Raw genomic sequence first — 24412 nt, 5'->3', positions numbered from 1 at the left:
ATTTCCTACTATTCATTTTGGAATGATTGATGTTGGAATTTAGACAGTTTAAAAGTGATATTTTTCAATGAACCCAATGTAGGGGAACATGAACTTTGATTGTCCTGGACAGATTGTATGGCTCCACTTTTCCACCTTACACAGTAACTCTGTACTTGTCCAACATAAGAGATGCCGTACAACATGAGGAGAGCGATGGGAAGACACCAACGCCAGCCACACTAGCATAGCGACTTGAGCGTACATGACTCACATTTGAACCACATCATGCAAGGTTGCTGAAGAACAATTCAATGATCCAACTTTTACATTGGTTGGCTGACTGATGGATAATTGGTAGAGGATGTTTAGGATGTGTAGCAAAGCCTGTTTTTTTTAATCTATTTTTGACGACAAAGCTGTGGTGGGTGTATAGTCAGAGGTGTTTTTTCTTTTATGATGCAATGAAAATGTGCCTCCAGGACATAATTTTTCCTTAAAATTTTCCTAAAGTTACTGCATGTGTGATATTCTGCATCAGTAAATAATGTCATATCTCATATAACTGTATATACTGTACGTGGACGTCTCGTCTTTGCATGGATACAGATCATGGCAGGATTACTCCCAGTGACAAAGATTGAAAGCCCACTGATATTCACCTGTAGGGCTTCATCCGGCGCTAGGACCCAGGATGCGCGATTCTCATCTCCAGCTGCTGCAGACCCGAAGCTCGGGCAATAAGCGAAGATCGCGAGGACAAGCCACTCCAAAAAAATAAACATTTTTTGCAGCACGCCGTATTTATTCTGAGTGGAGAAAGCAGTCTCGCCGGGTTGGGGACACCATCAGCTCGGGAAGCTCCCTGTGCCGCGGACGACGGTCGCTTGTTGCGCCGTGTGCACACACAGGCTTTGCGGCTGCACACACAGGCTCCGAGCGCCAAGGTAAGACGGCGCAATAGCGTGCGATTACTAATAACAAAGGCGTTACGTGCGAACGGGAGGTGACGGGAGGAGGGTGCTCATTGCACAACGACACTGAGGACGAGGCGCAACTCTGCCAAACTTTGACCTGGATATGTGTGGCGTTTCATTGTTGTGCCCTTTTTTCGGGCTGTAGTTGCGGCGACGTCTCGCTGCTATCCCGCGGCATTGTGTGTGTGTGTGTGTGTGTGGTTAAATAGGGCACACACACACAAGTTGTGATGACACTGTGTGTGTCTTGCATGCGTTAATGATTGGGGTGTTGGGGTGGGGGTGTAAACTGAACTAAAGGAGAAGTGATGCATTCAGGTGCCAAAGGTTTGACATGATGTGAACGAGCCATGCATTACGAACCCGGCAAACAAGAACGTCAACCCGAGGCTGGATAACGCATCGACCGCCCCTCTCCTTGCCTCTTTCGGTCGGGGGGAGAATGAATAACTTGTGCCAAATGGCTTCCAGGTGAACTTACATGGGACATCCTCGTTTCGTGAAGCCATGGCGGCCTAAAATAGTCTCCCAAGAACGGAGGGAGGGGGTTGGGGATGACCACTTTGAAGTCTTTACCAAAATACAACACGTGCAGGCCTTGGTGACAAACACCGTGGATGTGATTCTTTTACCCCCAACTTGCTCCGATGTCGACATCCGATGCCGAGACTGAGAGGTGGCTCAAGCCCGAGTGGGCGCTCGACTACCGGGAAGAGTGTTGAGGCTTGCCCCGGTGACGGAGCTCTCGCTGTGTGGTGTTTGTTTGTGTGCTTCCGTCGTGCTTCGGTTTTCGTCCTCGTTTTTGTTTTGTTGTGTTTTCTATACATCCGATTGCCATGTTCGTATCGGGCCATCTGTCAGCGATTTGACCGCCTTGTGCGCAGCCATTACTGGGCGAATGGCGAAGGGCATGTCGGAGAGGCTCCCACATGCCGATGATCCACGCAGCCAAATAGTTTCAGCCCGGACCACTGGGACGACGGTTGCCCCGCTGTTTTCCCTGCACAGCACTGCAAAACAAGCCTGTGTTTGGTACCGTTTGCACACCGCCTTATATCCTATACCTTCAGTGTGTGTGTATACAATATACGTGTATATACAGTATATCCTCACCAAGTGCTGAGAAAACTAGGAAATGTATTGAAGCTTTCAAGAAGCTCACCCAGGGCTTTGCTTATAATAAGACAAGTGGCCTAATTACAGCAAAGGCTGCTTAACCACAGAGACAAAATGTGATTATGGGGGGGAGACAAGTGCATGGTCATAAATAATGTTTGTCGTTTTTGGGGGGAGACATGCATCCCAGCTGGATAGATATTAGCATCATACAGCCTGCACTGTCTAATGAGATTTAATACAAGGACCCTTTATAAAGATCATAATGCTCAGTTTTGATGGACACTGAGGACCCAACAATTTCAAACATCAGCAATATACAGTATCTCACAAAAGTAACAACACCGCTCACCCTTTCCTTCATTTGGTTCCTCCAAATGGATATCATTTAGAGCGGTCAGTGTACAGCTTATATCGCAGTATACAGTAGACACGGCTGTTATTGTCATGGCAACACAAGTGAGAACACACCTCATAGCGAACATGTTCAAATTGTGTCCACAATATCAATATTTGGTGTGAGCACCAGTGTTATTCAGCCCTGGCCTTAATCCTCTTGGGCCTGGAATTCACCAGAGCTGCACAGGTTGTTACTGGAATCATCTTCCAGTCCTCTATGATGACATCACCATTGGAGCTGGTGGATGTTCAACGTCACCATGCACTCCGCCATCCTCCTTCCTGCTTGAGAACACTCTTTGGGTGCTCAGTTGGGTTCAGGTCTGGGGAGACATCCTTCGTAAAGCTGTTTTCAGCTTCATTTTGGAGGTGTGTTAGGGCTCCTTATGTTGTTGGAAAAACGAGTTTCCCAGGGGAGGGACTCATGTTCTGCTTCGCAATGTCACAGTACATTTTGGATTTCATGTTTGCTGTTCAATGAGCCACAGCTCCCCAGTGCTGGGAGCACTCGTGCAGCCCAAGACCAAGACGCTACCATCCCGCTTGCTAATCACTTGTGTTGGTAGATATTTATACAATAATGTTGACTCATTTCCAAAGGGTAATAAATATACGTATACCTGGCTCTGTCACCATAATCAAGAAATCAATTTAGCACATGATAAATAATAACAAGTTGATACTTGCCAGCCTTGATATATTGACATGTGCATTTGTGCCCCCCCCCTCCACCAAACAGGCTGGATGATGAGAGGGTTCACTCAGCGCATCTGTCTCAACCCCTGGGCGTTTTGCTTCTATGACGGAATGACCAGGGTGAGTGAACCCTGTCAGTCATTCAGTCTCTTTGTCTGAGTGGGTGGAGGCGGGGCTGCTAGCAAATGCACACAGAGTGCTGCAAGTGAGCGTAGGAAGGTGTAACAACTAAGCAAACACAAATATGAATGAGCTGTATACTGACTACTCGTTTCCAATGACTAGTATACAATGTCCCTTGAAAACGCTAGCTGAAATATGAAGGGCGTACTTACTTTTGTGAGATATCATACAAATATATACATTTTACATTAATTCATTGCAACAAACAGCTTTATGCCAAGACGTGTCTTGTCAGAGCATTTGTCTCTGACGCATGCTGATTGACACTGTGAAAGACTTCAACAATCTGGTCGTCATTGTGGTTCTAGTTTGGCTGCACGTTGTCATACCGAGAGGCGTTTCTAATATAGTGCTTCCACAAGAAGGGTTTCATTTGATAATATTATTGTACTTGCAGTTTGTGTGAAACTGCACTACATCATACAAGGCAATACTAACACCGACACAAGCTGTACACTGACTACTCTTGCGTACAGCCACGTTTCATTTGTTTAGTATTGTACCTTGCTGTGTGGCTCACCATCCCTGCTGTAGTTAGTTGAAAGATGTTTTTAATGGGTTGAGGTTCTGTGCAAGGTCCTCCAGACCAAACTCATCCAAGCAGGTTTTGTTAAGATCAATGAATTAACCCATTTAATAGTCTAAATGATTAATTAAGATAGATACGTCTGGATACTTCTGTCGGCATAATCTTGCTACCTGATCTGTATTGCACACTACAGACTCCAACAGATACAAATACATATTTTATTAATAATAGCTATTTGACAGTGTCAATCAATCAAAACTGAGCTGTATTATGTTTTGTACTGGCAGAATATGTGTTGCACTTTTAGTTTTTTCATTTGTGCAGACAAACGGATGTAGAATTGTGTGGTGTAACAATATATATGATATGAAGATATGCTTTTTGTACTGCTGGTTTGCTCATGTTGAGGGTAAAAAACATCATATTTGTGTGCACATTTGTGCACTCAGTGCTCCTGAAGATGTCCGAAGGGTGTACTTTCTCTCAGGACTGGATCAAATTGTCCAAATGATGGACATGGGTCAACATGGTTTGACACATTGTGAGATGGATGGATGGATATTGCGCTTGCAACAAATCAGTATTGTGTGTGGAGGTCAGAATCTGTGATCTGTGCTGGCAGACTGCTCTGTTTGAGTTACAAAAGGAAGTGAAGAGCAGACATGAGTGGGGCCTTGTGTGCAAATAAATGGTATGGTACCAAGGTGTTCATTAAATACACACATACAAGACGTTAGTGCATCACAATGCAGTTGGACTTGGGTGGTTTTACATCACAATATGTCATCATTCATGAAAACATGTCCTGTCCTTTCCCTATAGTTACTTGCTTCCTCATCTTTCACCCAACCAACCCCAACCTTCTTTTTATTCTTTATTTCCTGTTTCATTACACTTCCCTTCCTGTTAAAACTCGTGGCTTTAAAGTGACAGTTTATGACTTGGTGACCCCCCCCGCCCCCCGTCAGATAAGGCCAGTTTAAGCGCACCACTACCACCACTGTGACACTGCCTCCACTCGCTATCACCCTTGTGCCTTCTGAAGCGGCTGTGAGGTCGCGGTGCATGCCGGTACCTGTAGTCCTCACCCCTCCCTGACTCTCGAGCGTCCAATCCTGGGCGTGGATGGCCGAGCACTACATCTCCCAGAGGCTCCCCCCAACTCGCTCTCCCACCAGACTGGAGATACGGAACGGACAGTCTTGACGACCACCCCCTCGCCTCCCCTCCTTCCCCACCTCCTCCTCTCCCCCTCCCCGGACTTTGAGAACCGAAAACGGTCGAGATTAGTGAGGAGTCGCGGACCGCCAGAGGCCGGAGAGCCGAAGACGTCCAGCCCTTGTGCGACGTTCACGTACGATCCGGGTGAGCGTGTCATTGGACATCTTTTATGTGGTAACTCGAAGGCGAGAATAAGGGGGGGTGGATAAGGTGGTGGTGGTAGCGTTTTTTGGGTCGGGGTCTCGGTCGAGGAGAGACGGGACACCCGCCGCTTCAACGCTCCATGCTAGGTCGGCTGAGGATAAATAACAGCAGCCCGTCTCTGCGTGCGAGCCGGCGGGGGAGCGGAGTTGTCGAGCTCCGTCAACCTCCTCCACCTCCTCCTCCGTGACAGCGGTGACCGCTCCGGAGCACAAGCCTGCGAACTTGTGTCGCCCACCCGTGTGGGACTTTATCCCGCACCCCCTCCCTCGCCTCTGAGATTGATTATATGCAAAAGGAGGAGATTTGTTGTTGTTGTTTTTTTGTATTGCTTTAGATTGATGTAGATGAGCTCTTTTGGAGGAAGTGTTATTGGGGGGTGAGGGGTCTACCCTGGCACTTTGCTACCCCCTCATATACATACATTGTTGATGTTTGCACCATTAAGACCATTCATGGATGCGCTGGCTGTACTTCCCCGGGCTCTCGTCCTTCGTGCTGGACGGTGTTCGGGCAAAGGCTGCAAAGCTCCGCGGTGCATGCACAATACATGTGCCGTTTCTGTGTGCATGTGTTGGCCCACATCGGAGCCGATGCATTCAAATGATAGTTAGCAAGGACAAACCGTGCCGTGAATGCACCGCCTCTCTTCAACGGAGATCTTGTGATTTTGTGTGCATTTGACTGACTCCCAAGCTGATGCTTCCTGATGGTTTTCCCCTCTTGCTGACCTGCTGTATGCCCTCACATGTACCTTGCTGGTAGTTTTAGGAGGAGAAGAGTACAGCGCAGGTCGTTTTGTAGCCTGCTGTGAAGCAGCGACAGAGGCGGGATTTTTTGGTTGGGGTGGCCATGGTGAGAACATTACACACATGCGGTGGCAAGAAGTTGATACCTGAAATGACTATAGATGGCCAGTGGGGTGGCCAGAGTGTCCACCACGTAGCGCCGCCACTGCTGTGAAGTGACCTTTTGTGGTGATTGTGTTCGGTTAGAATCGTACGAGAATTTGAGCAAATCGGTGCATTTAGCATGCTAGACTTCATCAATGCTACCTGCCTAAGCAGGTACAGAAAGCATTGATTGTAAAGTCAGCAGGCGTTTTCAGAGGTTCCCTATGTATGTCGGGAAGGCTTTGGTTGGCCAGTCTGCCTATTTTCTGTGAACAAAATGGTCCACTTGTGAATACGTCACCACAACAGCCGGAACCAACAGAGCAGCATCCCGTCATCAGAAACAGTCAACATTTAAACATGCAATTCCATTTTTAGGAGTGATCATGGTTCCGTTGTAGCCACATGCCCGTTCTGTACCGAATGATGCCCACGCTTTCATCTTGGCCACTTGTTGTTCTCCGTTTATGTATTTCACCAGGGACGCCACGTGTTCCCCAAACAGGAGACTTTAAAGACAGAAGAGGGTTTTCAAGCTCTGACTTCTCCTTGGCTAGCCATGACTCCCGCTCACTCAACTGCAATGTATTTGTTTATATAGCGAAGCAGGAACACTTCCTGTCTGTAACCTTAATGTATATAATGTACTGAAAAGTCAGATTACCATCCCTTGACTTTGTATCAGAGTTTATATGGTGTTACTCAATGCCTTGTTTTTGTCTCTTTGCAGTATCTTTGTTTGTTTCTTTCTGCATTTTCCTGATTGCGGAGTGGCCACAGTGGATCTTTTTGATCAGCATTCCATTGCTTTTAAAGACTCCCATCAGACTGCCTGGCCTACCCTGTGAGGCATGTTGTGTTAAAGAAACACCTATGCAGGTATGCATTGTCATGAATACAGTTAGAGGACTATTGGGAGTGTATCATTGAAACCGTCTGCTCTTACCCAGGTGGACTCTTCACTAATGAATGTAGGGGATGGAGACACGGTGAGCAGAGAGATCAGTGCTCCAAATAAAGCAGCCACGAGCATGGTGGGAAATCCTCCGCAAACGTTGCCCCTCGAGTTTAGAGGCGACGTTAGCCTCAGTCAGCAAAACAAGACCACTCCAACAACAGACTGTAAGACAGCGAGAGCCTGCCCGGACACCAGTAATTACAACCACAGCCTGAAGCTCTCCCCACCGCGGCAGCTCAACAATGAACCAATGTCCAGCTCAGCCCCCACGGCCTTGGAGAAGAGGGCAGACAAAAGAGTGGTAGAGGCTGCTAAAATCAAGGCGGACGGCGCGGCGGTCTTCACCACCCCTCAGTGGTCAGGCGGTGTAAAAGTCGACGCGGACGACTCGGCCAATCCAAGGAATCACAGCAAGAAATCACACGCGCCATCTGCTGGTTTCCAGTGCCCCATGTTCAAACCAGCCCAACCAGTTGCCTTCCTGCCGTCTGCCGATTTCTCCTCCCCGCTTTGTAAAATCACTCTCCCACCAGCATTGGGGCAGATTGCGGCTCTGAGAGAAGCCACGACCGGCCACTTTCCAAAAGAGATCCAACCTCAAACCTCAGGTGTAGCGGGTACACCCCTCATGCGGACCTATCACTATCCCTTCCCTGTGGGTCGGACTTCAGGGACGACGGAGAAAAAGGCCTCGAAACATAAAGTGAACCATTCATCCGGCAAGAATGGAAAATCCATAGGGGAATCCTTGGCCTCTGTGGTGGCGTCCCCAGCTCTCGCCCTCCCGCTGCAGCACCCGTCACTGAACTCTGGAGCACCCACTCACTACACATTGTCGCCCACCGCCGCCATTTGCTGCGGCTCGGCACTCGCCACCATCGCCTCTCAGAGCAGACTGCTAAACCACGTGGAGAAGGGCCTCAGCTTGGACAAGACCGCCATCGGATCTCTAAAAGCCGAGGACCGCAGAATAGCATGTTCACTGGAGCCGAGGGATGTTCCCCTCGATTTGTCTGCTAAATCCAAACGTCCAAAATGCACAGACGACCCTCCGGTGGATCCTCAAAATACAGAGTCAAATAAAATAGGCTTTGTGAACTCAAAGAGGACTCATTCTACAACGTATAGCTCAGCTGGACAGTATCCTATTTTACCCAATACACACAGGAATGGATCCCATCAAAAACAGTCCACGCGGCCGCAGAATCACCAGCTGTCTGAACGCAAGCCTCTGTGGAGCAAAGGGTCATCACAGGACCCCATTAAAAGTATCCCCGGAACATACGTTGGCGTGGCGAGTCCCATACTGGCCTCCACGCTTCGTGGGAAAGATGGAAAGGGGGCGTTTGCAGATGAGTTTCAGAGTTTTGCTAAGCAGGAGTTTATATCCATAATAGACCAAGGTGAGCAAGTTTCTTCAGCAGGAAAGAGGCCATCTTCTCATGCTCAGATGAAAAACACCAGCATAGCCATCAGTAAGAACTGTTCCACGAAAGGAGCCTTAATGACGGCCCTTTCAAGTCCCGCCAACGCGCATCCAAAGTCTGGAAAAGCAGCAGGTCTGTACTCGACGTGGCAGAAGACCTCTCATCCTCCACACCAAACATCCTCTGTTCAAAGGAAGGTCTCACCAGGTTCCCCAAAGGCTAAGGGAGCTGTAGAAGGTTCCAAGTTTCAGAGTCCATCCACAACTGTGGATGAAACGTGGGAAAAACAATGTCCACTGTCTAACCTTGCGTCCATTGTGAAGCAGCACGATGGTCATGTGGCACCGAGAAACGACACTGTTCTCAATCTTCTCACTGGAAGTCAAGAGACCCTGTCCAAACAGGCCCCGTCAGCATTCTGGTCCTCGGAGAACTGGCTGTCTCAAGGGGGCCTGACTCGATCCAGGAACAGGCTTGAAAGGTTGAAGCCCACTGAGACCTCTGAGAACAAAGCTGAGCTACACAGCCATCAGGGAGAACACAAGAAAGGCATCCCAAAAGCCTTCGGACAGTCTCATAGCCTCAGAAGCAACGCATCCACAAACGGCAACAGGCTGGAGAGCCAGCTAGCACAGGTCTTGGAGGGAGAGGCGCTGAAGAAGGACGGCGAGAAGTCTGGGAGAGCCAGCAATGAAAAACCGGGAGGTTTAGTCGCATCTATTTTGTCGGCCGACAAATGTGAGAAGAGAACTAACGGAACCAAAGAGGAGTCTCCAACCAAAGCAGCTAAACAGAAGAAAATGAGTCCTAAGAAGCCTGCAAAGGCAGAGTTGTCTAAAAAGATTGCAGCAGAGAAAGAAGACGACACAGGAAGTAGTCCCACAGAACAAAAGAAGGTAAAGCATACTTAAGGTCTTTGGGGTTAGTTGGGGTGTCAGACCTTTCCAATAATCTCACAAATACTCTTGTTTTTTATTTTATTTAGCAGAAGAAACAAATAACACCGGAGCTGGAGCAAAGACTTTCCCTGCGGAGTAAAGATCAGATTCTCAAAGACCGTAGCAGCCTCAAGGAGGATGACCACAACCATACAGGTATCATCTACCCTAAAGTCCATGATATCCATGAAGTCCATGATATTGTTCCACCTTTAGAGGTAAATTGTCTCCAGTATCTCACAGCCTTCATTTTCCAAACAGCTGGCAACACAAGTCAAGTCAGTAACAATGTCAATATGTCTTGCCAAAAGTCAAGCATGCTGTTGATAGCATCATGGCTGCATGAGTGCTGCCGGCACTCGGGAGCTGCGGTTCATTGAGAGAAACATGAATTCTTAATTAATTAATTCATTCATTTCCTACCGCTTTTTCCTCAATAATAATAATAATAATAATAATACATTTTATTTGTATAGCGCTTTTCAAAAGACACTTTACAGAAGAATAAAAGCAAGTAAACAGAGTAAAAGATACATTAAAATCCAACATTCATTGGTTAATACACAGCTAAAACATGAGTAAAAGCGGGGCGGGGCAGGGCGGGGCACAGCAGTCAGGTATAAAAAGTTAGATATTAAAAACAGATTTAAAGAGGTGGGTATTGAGTTGGTTTTTGAAGGTGGGAAGGTCAGGGCAAGCACGGAGTGAATGGGGCAAAGAGTTCCAGAGGGTGGGGGCAGCGATGGAGAAGGCTCTGTCTCCCCAGGTTCGAAGCTTGGTCTTACAGGGGAGTGCCAGGAGGTTGGAGTCTGAGGAGCGAAGGGGACGTGGGGGATTGTGTGGATGGAGCAGGTCTGTGAGGTATGGGGGGGTCAGATCGTGGAGGGCTTTGTAGGTTATGAGAAGAATTTTGAAGTGACTGCGTTGGGGGACGGGAAGCCAGTGGAGGCTTTTAAGGACCGGGGTAATGTGTTGACGGGAGCGGGTGGAGGTGATCGCCAAGAGTTTTAAGGCGGGGGTGGACCAAATATATTTGTACACGTGAGGTATAATCACTTTTAGACAATAATGGTTGTGTGTGGACAATAACTATTCCAGTATAAGGGCTGTACACTGACTACTCTGAAAGATATCCATTTCTGCATTATTGTCCCTGGAGAAGTTATAATGAAATACTTCATGAAACGTGTACTCACTTTTGTTGAGATTCAGAGTGATTATTGGCTCCTCGGGTAAGTCAATTTGAAGTTTGAATGCCTGAGATGTGTCAGCAGCACCTGATGCACGTAAGCTGTTGCGTGAGTAACCATCTCATGTGATGTAATCAGTTCCAGATGGCAGCCGTCCTGAGGGTGAGGAGAACCGTTCCTTGAACCCCGCTGCTCCTAACAAGGAGGCCACCCCTACAGAGAGCTCCTTCCCGCGTCTGAGGAGAGGACGGCGGCGAACCGACGAGGCCAGGCTCGACCTCTGGGGTTTCGCCACGCCTTCTCCACCGCCGCCGCCACCACTGCCGACCTCTCAAATGAGCCCGTCACCACCTCCTCCGCGGATGCCAGCCCGCCGCCCAAGAGGGAGACCCCGCGCCAGCCGCTTGTCAGAGCGGGACAATCAGGACAAGGGCAAAGCGGAGGACGCCGAAGACGACAGCCCGACGCATAAGAGGCGGCGGCACTGCCGTAGTCGAAAGTACCAGACGGGGGAGTACATCACTGAGAAGGACAAACTTGAATACGGAGAGCACCTTGAGGAGTCGGACAGCGGGATCACAGATGGTACGTACATGATTAAGCCGGAGAAGAGAGAAGACTATTTAGTAACGGATAACCACAACCAGGTGCAATAGCGGCGTTTTAACCAGTAGGGGGCAGTTACTGTACACTTGCATGCGTCCATCCATCCATTCATTTTCTATGCCGCTATACTCACTAGGGTGGTATGCAAGAGAACTGGTCACCAGCCAATCACAGGCTACATATAGACACACAGCCAATCACACTCGCAGTCATTGAGAACATGCAAACTCCACGCAGTGAGGCCCAAGCGGAGATTCAAACCCAGGTGTCCAAGTCCTACATGGCATCTCCTGGGATCAGCACTCTATCTATCCATCCTAATGTCCCAATATCCCCTCAATTAACCATTTTAGGAAGTACCCTCGTGCTAATTTTGGGCTTAACTGTACATTTTCCTATATGACATGACATAATGTCAAACGTCAAACATAGAGGCTCTCCATGACCATCCTCAATATTGTGTAAGGATGCTGTCTCAAACTCGATACTGACTCAACCAACGCTTGTCATTTGCATGAACAAATGTGACATCATGTTATGCCTCAATTAAAGCTACAAGATGTAAGTAATTGCACCGTGGAAACGGCAGCTTCTGCAGTCACAGGTGGTGCATCCCATCTCATCTCATGGATGGGATGCCATCTTTTTTTGAAATAGCTGCAGTTGAGCCATCCTCAGCCCTGTGTCTGGATGGTTTCAGGTTGCACAGATTAGCCATACTAACCTCCAAAAATCGGGTGGTGGTCCTCACAGATTCGCACGTGCGACGGTGTCCAAGTCCTGCCTTGTCCAGTCCGGAGTCACCGCCACGGAGACCCTCCTTCACTCGCTCAGGCTCAGTACGCTACCAGGCTAGCGACATATCGCCGGAGTCCAGTGACAAACCCTCTGGGAAGAGGAAGTTCAAAAGCAAGCATTTGTGCGACAGCGATGAGCAAAAGGTAAGCTTCATACTCACCCACACGCATACTCACTGTTGTGTTGAAGACCTGAGGAGATGAACAATTTTCTAGCATTTTAAATCAGACAAAACGTCCAAAACGTGTGTTTGGCTTTTTCCAGGGAAAACATATACAGTTATCCTTCATGGAATTGCCCAACTTCCGTCTATCCTTTTTTTTCTTTTTTTTGTTTTGTGCTTGCCTATTAGTAATATAGTACATTTTACATGATGTGTGTATATATATGTATATATATATATATATATATATATATATATATATATATATATATATATATATATATATATATATATATACATACATACATAATTACATTACATTGTACATTTCAAAGCACATTTGACAAATTCTTATCCTAAATCAAACATAAAAATGTCTAAATGAGCCCAACTAGACACTTTCAAGACATGCAGTATTCTACACTGTTCACTAGGTGTCAGCAATGTTACATTATTGAGACAATAACCACTGCAGGAAGTACGCTGTCCAGACAAAACCCTCTCATTGCAAACGTGTGAGTCTGTTGTCTAAACTTTTCTGTTATTGTGTCTGCTATACTGGGTATTACCCATGTGAAAGCGACTATAGGTGTGTTATTTCATGTCGAGGGGGCTTTAATAATGTTTAAAAACATATTTTAAATGTTATGTCTTATTTACAGTTATTTCATTTATAAATAAGGAATCCCACTTCACAGAAATCCACTTATCATCACAACCAATTGACTGTGATGAATGATGATTCATACGGTATATACTGTATACTGTACCTTTCAGTCATGGCTGCTTAGTACTAATACAGTGGAATCAGCTTAAAGTGGTACTGCTTATTTTGTGCAAGGGGGCGCATTCTCTGCAAATGCGCAAAGGATGTGCTTCAGCGCCATGAATCATAGAGCATCACAAAAGGAAAACAAATGCAGAGTAATCTGATCCAAATGATTGACAACACGCATCGTTCACCCATTCACGTGTCACTCCTTAGTCATGTAAAGGTACAGCTGCTGCCTTTGTAAATCTCAGCCTCTGGCAGTTTTTAAAATTGTTTTTACACAAAAACAAAAGCTATTTTGCAAGGTGTTGAAATGACTCTCCAACGTACAGCAAACTAAATTCAGGTTCAAGTCCAGGAGAATAATAATAGCTTGTAACGGGTCAGTTATGGCCGAGAGATGACACAAATGCCCAGGGGGGGTTTTCTTTTCATTGGGACCAGAATTTCTGGTGGTGTCCCTGTTCTTGATGCAGTCATTCCTGCTTGGTTATGTTACTTAAACATTGTATTTATTGTTTCACTGTATAGTAGTTACTGGCAATGGATGTTGAATGTTGTATGATGAATATATAAGCCAACGGTGCCCCCTGGTGGCTGTATGGGTTTGTCAGCTTTCTTTCACTGGCCCTCTTTGTTGGACTTGCCTTCCATCCATCCATCCATTTTCTAGACCGCTTTTCCTCATTAGGGTCAGGGGTGTCGGGGGTGCATACTGGAGCCTATCCCAGCTGCCTTTGGTCATTGTTAGTGATGAAAAGTGATGAATTGATTCATGTCCATATGTCATAATTGGTCAGGCTCTAATTCACAATGCATCATGACCTCCTATTATCTGGGTTCCAGACAAGGGCCAAACGTAGCAGCCTGGGCAAACGCACATCATCTACGGCCCTGGATGGTGACAGGACAGAGAGCAGCCCCCCTCCCTCCACCCCCAAAAACCTGCCATCGTCTCCTTCGAGCAAGAAGAGCTCCTCTGGGAAAACCAGTTGCTCAGAGTCTCCCCCCAAACGGCCCGTCCCTCCAGAGGTCCGACGACTGATTGTCAATAAAAACGCTGGGGAGACGCTGTTGCAGCGTGCTGCCCGTTTGGGCTATCAGGTACAAATCAAGTGTCTTCGAACTTTGAGTTCGACTTTAACTTTGCATTCAACGGAATGTTTTTTTTCCAGGAAGTAGTGCAGTACTGCCTAGAAAAGGACATCAGGGAGGTCAATCGGCGAGACAACGCAGGCTACACGGCGCTCCACGAGGCGTCTTCTCGGGGCTGGACGCAGATTGTCCAGATGCTGCTCAAACACGGAGCGGATGTCAACTGCAGCGCTCAAGATGGAACACGGTGAGAAAGGAACACACATGGAACTCGTTGCTTCTATGAAGGTTCATCACAGAGATTGCAGCATGTGGATTTCCCAGTGCTTGGACTGGTTCATGGTCAACACGCTGCACGGTGGACCAGTGGTTAGCACAGCTAGGAGACCTGAGTTCAATTCCACCCTCGGCCGTCTCTGTGTGGAGTTTGCATGTTCTCCCCGTGCATGCGTGGGTTTTCTCCGGGTACTCCGGTTTCCTCCCACATTCCAAAAACATGCTAGGTTAATTAGCCACTTCAAATTGTCCATAGGTATGAATGTGAGTGTGAATGGTTGTCTGTCTATATGTGCCCTGTGATTGGCTGGCCCCAAGACAGCTGGGATAGGCTCCAGCATCCCTGCGACCTTTGTGAGGATAAGCGGTAGAAAATGAATGAATGAATGAAAGCCAAATCAGTCCTCTCGTGAAGAACTTTATGACACCAATGCTAAGAAGCTATCGTCCAACAGCAAAGTAAGAATCCTATTGATTTTTACTGATAATCCGACAGAAGATGGTGTTGGGATTTGAGGTCAAAGGTTGAACCCGGAACAGGCTGCTTGTGAAATGTCAACTTGATTGTTAAAAGGTGGGAGGGGTTTAGTCGTATACGTCAGTAGGAGCCCTGTTGTTTTTATCACATGACACGTGTGTACTGTTTGCTACATGTTGCTACATGTTGACTATTACACAGGTATCTATCAAGCAATGTTCTTAGAACATCTGGTTTATTGTCATACACCAAAGCAAAAGATCGAATCAAGATAGCAAGGTGGTTCAGGGTCAAAGGAGGAACCTGGAACACGCTGTCCTACTAAATGTGTCGTTTACGTTTTGCCCGTTCTTCCCACAGGCCCCTCCATGACGCCGTAGCGAGCGACAACCTGCCCATCGTGTGGCTGCTCCTCAACCACGGTGCCGACCCCACGCTGGCCACCTACTCTGGACACACGCCCATCAAACTGGCACACAGCTCCACCATGAAGACCTTCCTCATGGGTGGGTGCTCACAACACCCCTCATTTTTACACTATTACACATTACACTATTACACTATTACATATTACACTATTACATATTACACATTACACTATTACACATGACACTATTACACTATTACACTATTACACTATTACACTATTACACTATTACACGTTACACTATTACACGTTACACTATTACATATTACACATTACACTATTACACGTTACACTATTACATATTACACATGACACTATTACACTATTACACGTGACACTATTACACATGACACTATTACACATTACACCAGGGGTCTCAAACTCAATTTACTTGGCGGCCACTGGAGCTCGGGTCTGGGTGAGACTGGGCTGCATCAGGTTTTCCAAAAAAAAAAAAAAACGCCTTTATTAAAAACAAAAAAATTAAAAAAACTTTGGTTTGGTTCCAATTTTCTACAATAAAAGCTCCGATAAAACACAAAATAAGATGAAAAATAAATAAACAAATCAAGAATAAAGAAAATCAATCAATCTGTAATAAATAAATAAATATAATAATAATAATAATAATAAAACGTCAAATAATAAAAACTTAAGAAACCACATATAGTTGGTGTTTAGACAAATGATTTTTTTCAGATTAAAATGAACAAAGCATTATTAGAGCCCTGTAGACATGACAAAACACGACTATAGTCACATTTATACTCTTTTTATTTACAACATATTGCGCAACTGCAGGGTCTTGAGACACATGCTAACTCGCAATTGAGAGAGCTAGCGACCTAAACGGTAGCCTTCAAGTTATTTCCTTTAAACTTAAATAGCCAAAAACTTACCACTTCCACACGGATAGGGAGGATAACTATTAACAGTTATTTAACCTTTAGCATGAACATTAATCAAACGTAATATTTTTTTCTGGGTACATGATACCATACAGCATCCATATCAAACTTGCGCGGGCCTCAAACTAGTGTCCTGCGGGCCACATTTGGCCCGCGGGCCGTGTGTTTGAGACCCCTGCATTACACTATTCACTATTACACATGACACTATTACACTACACTAGTCTTCCCAAGGGACGCTCCATAAGGATGTAAACCAGTCCATTGTGTATTAAGACCATCACCTCAGCTTTTATCTTAGGTGTCAAATCATATCATCATGAATATGAACACTAAAAACATGTTTTTATTAGAATATGCCAATAAAAAAACGTGGTGTGCCACGAAGGGTAAGCAGGCCCACACTTTTATTCGTATGCTTTTGTATGATTTTTCCCACTTCTTTCTATTATTATGCCGTACATTTTTTCCACCTCGTCTCATTTTGACAGCCAACAAATATTTTCAGCTCTTCGCTCATAACTCGTGTACACCGAATGCAGTTGGCATGACGACGGTCCTCCTTTCCTCTTCCAGACTACTTAACGGACCTAGAGGGGCGCAGCCAGCAGGATTCCACTTTGCACTGGGATTTCTACAGCAGCTCCTTGTTTGGTAAGTTGAAGGTGGAGAACGTGTGTCCGGGAGCTTTCCTCCTTTTCCTCCTTTTCCTCCTTTTGACCGAGAAGAGGACGAGTTGAGGCCTGCTGGAGGTGTGTCACTTTCACAGAACGTCTGCTTGGTTTTTGTTCCTGTGATGTTCACATTGTTTAGGAACTTAAACAGAGGGGAGCCAACAGAAAATATGCGTTATGAAGGGAAAAAAGCAGATACAAAGAGACAGCGTAACGGGAACACTTATTCAGCCTCTTCTTCAACATCTTCAACAAAAGCTGCAACAACACTCCATTGCCATACAATGGGACGGGTATATTCAGGATTTTACTGGTGTATTGGCACTTAGCCAGAATACACCATTATACACCATGAATGCATCTGGTGCATGGTCACAGCATGGGTATACAACCATCAACCCTTGTTGCAGGTCTTTGTAGGCGTGGAGGTGTGTCCCAGGTGTGTCCCATTAGTGTGATTACATGCAGTAATCATCCGTCTCTTATCTGCTTTTGGTTTTTCCTTTTTAATGCACAGAAAAGAGAAAGACGTGTTCATGTCTCACATAAAAATTGAGGCTGATGGCCAAAACTCCAAAAGTGCACTTTTGCTTGAACAGGAAGCATAGCTGTTGTTATTTCTGAAATATGGAAGCTTATTATACATAACTACTCATTCAATCCCAGCCATTATTCAACAGCAGTTCCTCTCGGTGGCAGCCATTGCTGATGAGTTGGACTACATTTGAAGGCACACAGACTATTGTGTTGTCAGGCTATATAGACGTGGTATATACCAAAAGAACGGTTATTAGACTCTTAACTTTCATCAGGAAAAAATAGATTTTTTACATTTTTCTAATCTTTAGTAATCGGTAGTAGAATATATGTAAGTTTCAGCAAAATCCATCAATTTTCTACCGCTTATCCTCATGCTGGAGCCTATCCCAGCTGCCCTCGGGCGAGAGCCGCCAGCCAATCCCAGGACACATATAGACAAACAACCATTCACACTCACATTCATACCTATGGACAATTTGGAGTATCAGTTCAAAACAAAAAAAGGAGAAAAGGAGCTTTTTGTGAAAAGATCAGCATGACTTTCACACCAATGTAAGCATATTTAAGCCAAATATATGAACAGCTATTGTATGCCACAGCATAACAAGCCTAAAACAGATGTTTTGTATGACATAACCATTTGTTCACAAAGATAACACCATGAACTATTTACAGTTGTAACAGGCATCAACATTTCCTGTCAACACGACACAACGCCTTGCCTTTCCACTTCCTGCCTTTCCACTTCCTGCTTGCCGTGCAGCATGTACTTCTATGGGAAAGATGCAGGCGGAGTTCTTATAAAATGCACCCGTGCCAGGCTTAGAACGACACCAAACATGCTCTCTTCTATTGTGGAGTTGCATCACACCAACACTGGTACAAAGTCTTAGTTAGTGAATGAATGGTAGTGACCAGGTCGACTGCACAACACCGCAGCAACATGCCATTGTTGGAGTAGCGAGTGGTGCTAAGGAGTAACATTTAAAGCGCATGCAGACCTAGATGAAGCTGTTGGATGTTCATTACCTCCGTTCTGGAAAATGTGTGTTCCCTCCGCAGAGAACGAGGAGAAGCCCTGCTGGGACTTCCTGCTGTCGGAAGAGAAGGAGGAGTTGGCAGAGGTCGAAAGCGTGGACAAGGACAAGGACTCGGACAAAGATTGCCTCGTGTTTGAGCTCTCCTCTGAGCCGCTCTTACCTTGTTACCACGTCCAGGTGTCCCTAACCCAGGGGTGAGTGGCGGTGGTCTTCCTGGAGGTGGTCTTTGACGTGTACTTAACGCCGTGTCTTCCACCTTGCAGCTTCTGTAACTGGTTCCTGCTGTCGGACGTCCTGAAGCGTCTGAAGATGTCGGCGAGGATCTTCCGGGCTCGCCACCCTCACTTGGAGGTGGCCGCTTTGCCTCGTGCCGAGCTTGGACGGCAGGTTCTCATCAGCCAGGTGGGCTCATCTTTGGATTTGCCTTCGGAGGATGAGGACGAGGACGAAGAAGAGGAGGAAGATAAAGAGGCGGGGCTTATTGAGCTGGTGCGTTGCGTACCGGAGCTCCAGAGACTGCTGGGCTCCTCTATTCACATCCTTCAGGATGAGGACGAGGAAGAGGAGGAGAAACGGGAGAGGCGGCGGAGTCGGTAGCCCCTCATCATGAACTTTGCGAGGGGAAGGGGCGGGGCCTCACAGGCGAACTTTGACCCCCAGACAGCTATCAGGTTTTGTTTATTTTGTGAAAAAGAAAAGTCTTGCCGTCAGGGTGATTTGTTTGTAAAAACGTGGCAGGATGTTTTCCAAAGGGACTGTTGGCTGGACCCTTAGCCACGCCCCTTTCCCGCCTTCACTTCCTGTTTCTTGACAACAGCACCTTCTTCCTCCTCATCATATCACGAATGGTCCTTAGCCCAGACTCGGTCGCACTTTTCAGACTTTTTTCTTGAAGAGCGGACTGCCAAGCGTCGTCTTTGTGTCGCAGTGCGTTCTTGGCACTGTTTTATTTAATAGTCGTTAATATATTTGACCTCTTGTCTACCTGGTACGCCCACGTATGGACGTTTTGCTTTGTAGGGTCGGTGCTTCTTCTTTTTTTTCTTTTTTGGAAGAAAATGTACTTGTTAGGATCCCTTTATTGCTCCCTGGTTTGAGAACAGTATTTCAAGCAAGCTGAAGTACAGTTTTATTGTACTGGTGCTATAATAGATTTTTGTGTTGACAATCAATGATGTTTTGGTTTGGAATCACAAACTGATTATAATAATTACAAAAAAAGGATATTCGAGAGGTTGGAGGTGCAAAGAGAAGTGGAGTTAAGTTGCTGACATGACTGAAGAGACTGCAAGAGACTTTTATTTGATTCTTTTTATAAGAAATCAAAAATAAAGCATGATTGTAAATCATATTTTGATGGCTTCTACTTGCAGGTTTGATTACTTCTGTCACAGCTATGAATGTGAGTGTGAATGGTTGTTTGTCTATTTGTGCCCTGTCATTGGCTGCCCACTAGTCCAGCGTGTAGCCCGCCTCTTGCCAAAAGACAGCTGGGATAGGCTCCAGCATATCACTGTTGCCCTCGTGAAGACTGAGTAACAGCGGTAATAATAATTATTAATTATATATAATAATTATTATTATTATCACAAGTACTTCACTATTTTCACTATAATATTCATGTTATCCTTATTTTGACGTTTAGACTACTTTATTAGCTGCATTTGTAGACACAGATCTATACACCTGATCTGTTGTCTGAAGTTCAAAGTATTTTTACAGTACAAACCTATTTAGATCAGGAACTGTAAAATACTGCATATTTGTAGTATCACTTATTTTTGTCCGCTAGAGGGAGCCAAAGCGTCTCTTGCGCCGCCATGAGGCAGCGCTGAACTCCTGATCGTATTACTGTAAATCGTTCCCAGTAATGTACTGTATAAATACACAACATGTATTCCTAATGACATAATATACACAATCATAAAGCAGAGTGAAATGTTGTTTCCAAGAAATGAGAGAAATGTACTATCATGTTCTCTTCTAAAAAACAAAAAAGTCCAAGCAATGTGGTGAAGTTCAGGCAGGAGGTTGCATCATGTCAGATGTTGAAAATTATTCTTTTTTTTTTTCCTGAAGTGTAAAGCCCCAGAAAACTTCGACCCAAACTGACGAAACACATCACGTTTCTTTCACTGTTGGCTACTTCAGCATTTTTATCAATCTACTGCAACAATATTATGTTATCATGTTAGTGTTTTTGGTAATGTACTGCAAAAATGCCAGTCAAAGATCCTCTATGTGACAGGAGCAGGATGTGCTGTAAAAACACTAGTCAAAGACCTTTTCTATGACAGGCATTCTTTGCTGTTTTTGGTAATGTACTGCAAAAATGCCAGTCAAAGATCCTCTATGTGACAGGAGCAGGATGTGCTGTAAAAATACTAGTCAAAGACCTTTTCTATGACAGGCATGCTTTGCTGTTTTTGGTAATGTACTGCAAAAATGCCAGTCAAAGATCCTCTATGTGACAGGAGCAGGATATGCTGTAAAAACACTAGTCAAAGACCTTTTCTATGACAGGCATGCTTTGCTGTTTTTGGTAATGTACTGCAAAAATGCCAGTCAAAGATCCTCTATATAACAGGAGCTCTTCTGTTTTTAATCAAAGATTTTCTTGACATGAGACAAGCACTCTGCTGTTTTTAATGACCTGCTTTAAACCACTAGTCAAAAATCTTTATAACAACGCTGGTCAAAGATCATCTACGTTTAGTAGGAGCATGTGATGCCAGCTGTTTTCACAAATGTAGTACACAAACTAGTCAGAGATTCTCTATAAAACAGGAGTGATGCTGTTTTTGGGAATGTACTGCAAAATTGTTGAAAAGTTAAACAAGCATGCGCTGCTGTTTTTAAAGCAGTATTTTAAGAAATAGTCAAACATTCTCTGTTTTCTGCTGCTTGTCAAAGATCCCAAATGAAAAGATTGCTCTGGCTTTTTAAAGGCATTAATTCAAATACGTTTGTCAAAGATCCTCTATATCGGTGTTTCCCAACCCCCAGAGCTTTTTGGTCATACCATGAGTACCCGCTCATTCATATATGCTGATAATGCCCCAAAAATAGAATGTGTTGTGTCACAGGTTATTTTGTCCCACTAGTTGCAGCGCACACATTTTATTTTATTGTCTGGATGAGAATATATAGGACAGGAGGGCTCTGCTATTTTTAAAGCACTGCTTTAAAAAAATCAACTAAAACTAGTCAAAGATACTCTGTATGACAGGAGTGTTGTGCTGGTTTGAAGGTGCTATTCCACAACAAAAAAACCCTAGTCAAAGATCCTCTATATAGAAGAAGTGTTCTGCTGTTTTTAAAATGCAATTTTTTAAGAAATGCTAATCAAAGATCCTCGATATTACAGGAGTGTTCTGCTATTTTTAACGAGCTATTTTTGAAAAAATGCTACTCAAAGATCCTCGATATTACAGGAGTGTTCTGCTGTTTTTAACGAGCTATTTTTGAAAAAATGATAGTCAAAGATCCTGTGGATGACAGGAGTGCTCTGCTGGTCTGAAGGTGCTATTCCACAACAAAAAACCCTAGTCAAAGATCCTCTCTATAAAAGAAGTGTTCTGCTGTTTTTAAAATGTGATTTTTGAAAAAATGCTAATCAAAGATCCTCAATATTACAGGAGTGTTCTGCTGTTTTAATGAGCTATTTTTGAAAAAATGCTAGTCAAAGATCCTGTGTATGACAGGAGTGCTCTGCTGGTTTGAAGGTGCTATTTGACAAACAACCCCAGTCAAAGATCCTCTATATAAAAGAGGTGTTCAGCTGTTTTTAGCCCTTAGATGCACGATTGACTCCACTCTTCCATAAGTGGGTCAAAAATGAGCCATATTAGAATCAATGTGTTTTTAAACCATTTTTGCCATTTTGGTTAGGAATAATCACTTGTATGATATTTAGTATTATATTTAAGACCACACAAGAATGATTTCATGTTGGAAACATCTTCATTTTTCACTTTTGAACATCTTTGAAAAAGAAAATGATCCCGTCCAACAATAGAAAATGTGAGGATCCATTGTGTGTTTCCACTCGTCTCACTGGATGTTGTGACCTGTGTTTCTCAATCTACTACACAACTGCAGGACATGTTTTCCCCCGTCCGGGTGGACGACTGCCACCTGGACATCCGACTGGGTCTGGGTCATCCGACATTTCAGACTCAGAGTCCAACCTGTTACTGCCTGTCCATCATCCAGCATCTGTAGGACCGTTTCAGCTGCGTATCGAGGAGCCAAGCATGGATGAGGAAACATCAGGTTTTCAATAGATCAAAATGTAGCCATATATCATTCCTGGCTTCTTCATTCCGCACATTGTTTTGCACTGTACAGTATTCCAATGCTATAGTATTCCAGATGTACAGGTGTAATACCTATACTGCATATTATATTTTACGAAAACTGTGCTAGTGTTAGATACTTATAAAGTATGCCCAACAATACATATAGTAATGTTAGCTAGCCAGTGTCGGCTAGTTATATGTACATTTGTTGGCTAATTTGTTGATGAATAATACTAGCAGTCATGAAGGACACACACACAATATTATATGAAGATAATACTTACGTACATGTATTAGCACTTTATGTGTAAAATAATCTTCCTGAGGGGTGACACGTCTGATATAGTTTGTATGGTCTACAGTTAATTTATTCCTGACAGCCAAAGTTGATAAGAATCAAAGGTTCCTGTTGGATTCCATAAAAAATGCATGAGGGTCATTTTTCACCCACTTATGGAAGGTTGGGGTAGTAAAACAAAAACTACAATTTGTTCAAATGTATAAAAGGCAAATGGCATATCAAAAACATATTTTTGGAGGAATACCTGGAATATGAAATGATATACAGTATGTATAAGTAATGGTAATGGTAATGGTAATGGTAATGGTAATGGTAATGGTTTAATTTCATTTGAACATGCATCAGATTACAATTGAGTGCATCCCATAATCAGTTCCCAGTTCCACATGTCCAAAAGGAGTAGGAAGAAGCAAAGCTTATTAAATCCTACCCCTCCATCTGGTACTTTTACAATCAGTAACTGTTACATTTGTTCACTTCCTGCTTTCCATAATACAGTTTAAGGTTTTTTTGAAATATTTTTTTTAAATTATGTACCTCGTACCGAAGTACTGGGTGATATGAGCATCCAATGCCATAATGTGTACTATAGTAAGTGTCAATATAGTGATATATATAGCACATCATGACTGGTTCAAGACTCTTCATCCTTGTATTTAGCAAACATCAACTGCTTGTATTGTTTCTTGAATTGGCTCATCGTTGTGCATTGTTTGATTTCCTTACTCAATCCATTCCATAGTTTGATTCCACATACTGAAATGCTATGGCTACCATAACGTAGTCCTAGCATAGAAGTATTTCAAATGTACTTCTTCCCTGAGATCATATTTCTCCTCTCTTGTAGAGAAGTATTGGATGACATTTTTAGCTAATTGCTTATTTTTAGCCTTATGCATTATTTTAGCTGTTTGAAGATGAACTATATCAGCAAGTTGAAGTATTTGTGATTTTAGAAATAAGGAGTTAGTATGTTCTCTGTAGGCGGCATTATGAATTATCCTTACTGACCTTTTTTGCAGTATATTTAGCGAGTGCTTTTATAGTTATTAGCCCATATTTCCCCACAATAAGTAAGATATGGTAGAACCAGAGATCAATAAAGAGTGTGGAGTGATTTCTGATTGAGAACAAATTTTGCTTTGTTCAATATTGAAATATTTCTGTCCACCTTATGTTGTATATTTGTAATATGGGTTTCCAGCTCATATTTTCATCTATTGTGATCCCCAGAAATGTTTTCCTTCAGCCTTTCAATGTCTACACCGTCTATTTGTATTTGCTGGTACGTGTCCTTTCTGCTGTTAGCAAACAGCATGATTTTAG

At 44.3% G+C, this 24412-nt stretch overlaps 1 protein-coding gene across 3 annotated transcripts; it reads left to right on the top strand.

The window, feature by feature from the left end:
* The first annotated feature begins 665 nt into the window (after window positions 1–665).
* Window positions 666–19829, top strand: bcorl1 (BCL6 corepressor-like 1). 3 transcript variants are annotated; one of them, XM_058076335.2, is made up of 12 exons: window positions 666–926; window positions 6925–7073; window positions 7145–9475; window positions 9565–9673; window positions 10846–11292; window positions 12067–12254; window positions 13893–14150; window positions 14222–14388; window positions 15256–15401; window positions 16807–16884; window positions 18507–18678; window positions 18748–19829. In XM_058076335.2, the coding sequence occupies exons 2-12, from the start codon at window positions 7068–7070 to the stop codon at window positions 19079–19081; spliced, it is 4236 nt and encodes a 1411-aa protein (XP_057932318.2). In that variant the 5' UTR covers window positions 666–926; window positions 6925–7067; the 3' UTR covers window positions 19082–19829. The 3 variants fall into 3 exon arrangements, with proteins under 3 accessions (XP_057932318.2, XP_057932317.2, XP_057932316.2); XM_058076334.2 differs by lacking the exon at window positions 666–926 and adding an exon at window positions 4924–5244; XM_058076333.2 differs by lacking the exon at window positions 666–926 and adding an exon at window positions 4986–5244 and having other exon boundaries at window positions 9568–9673.
* Window positions 19830–24412: the final 4583 nt, after the last annotated feature.

This window comes from Doryrhamphus excisus, linkage group LG23, assembly GCF_037039965.1.
Source record: "Doryrhamphus excisus strain RoL-2023G ecotype Guam linkage group LG23, RoL_Dexc_Guam_v1.1, whole genome shotgun sequence".
Lineage (NCBI taxonomy): Eukaryota > Metazoa > Chordata > Actinopteri > Syngnathiformes > Syngnathidae > Doryrhamphus > Doryrhamphus excisus.
This window is presented reverse-complemented; position numbering and strand designations above follow the sequence as displayed.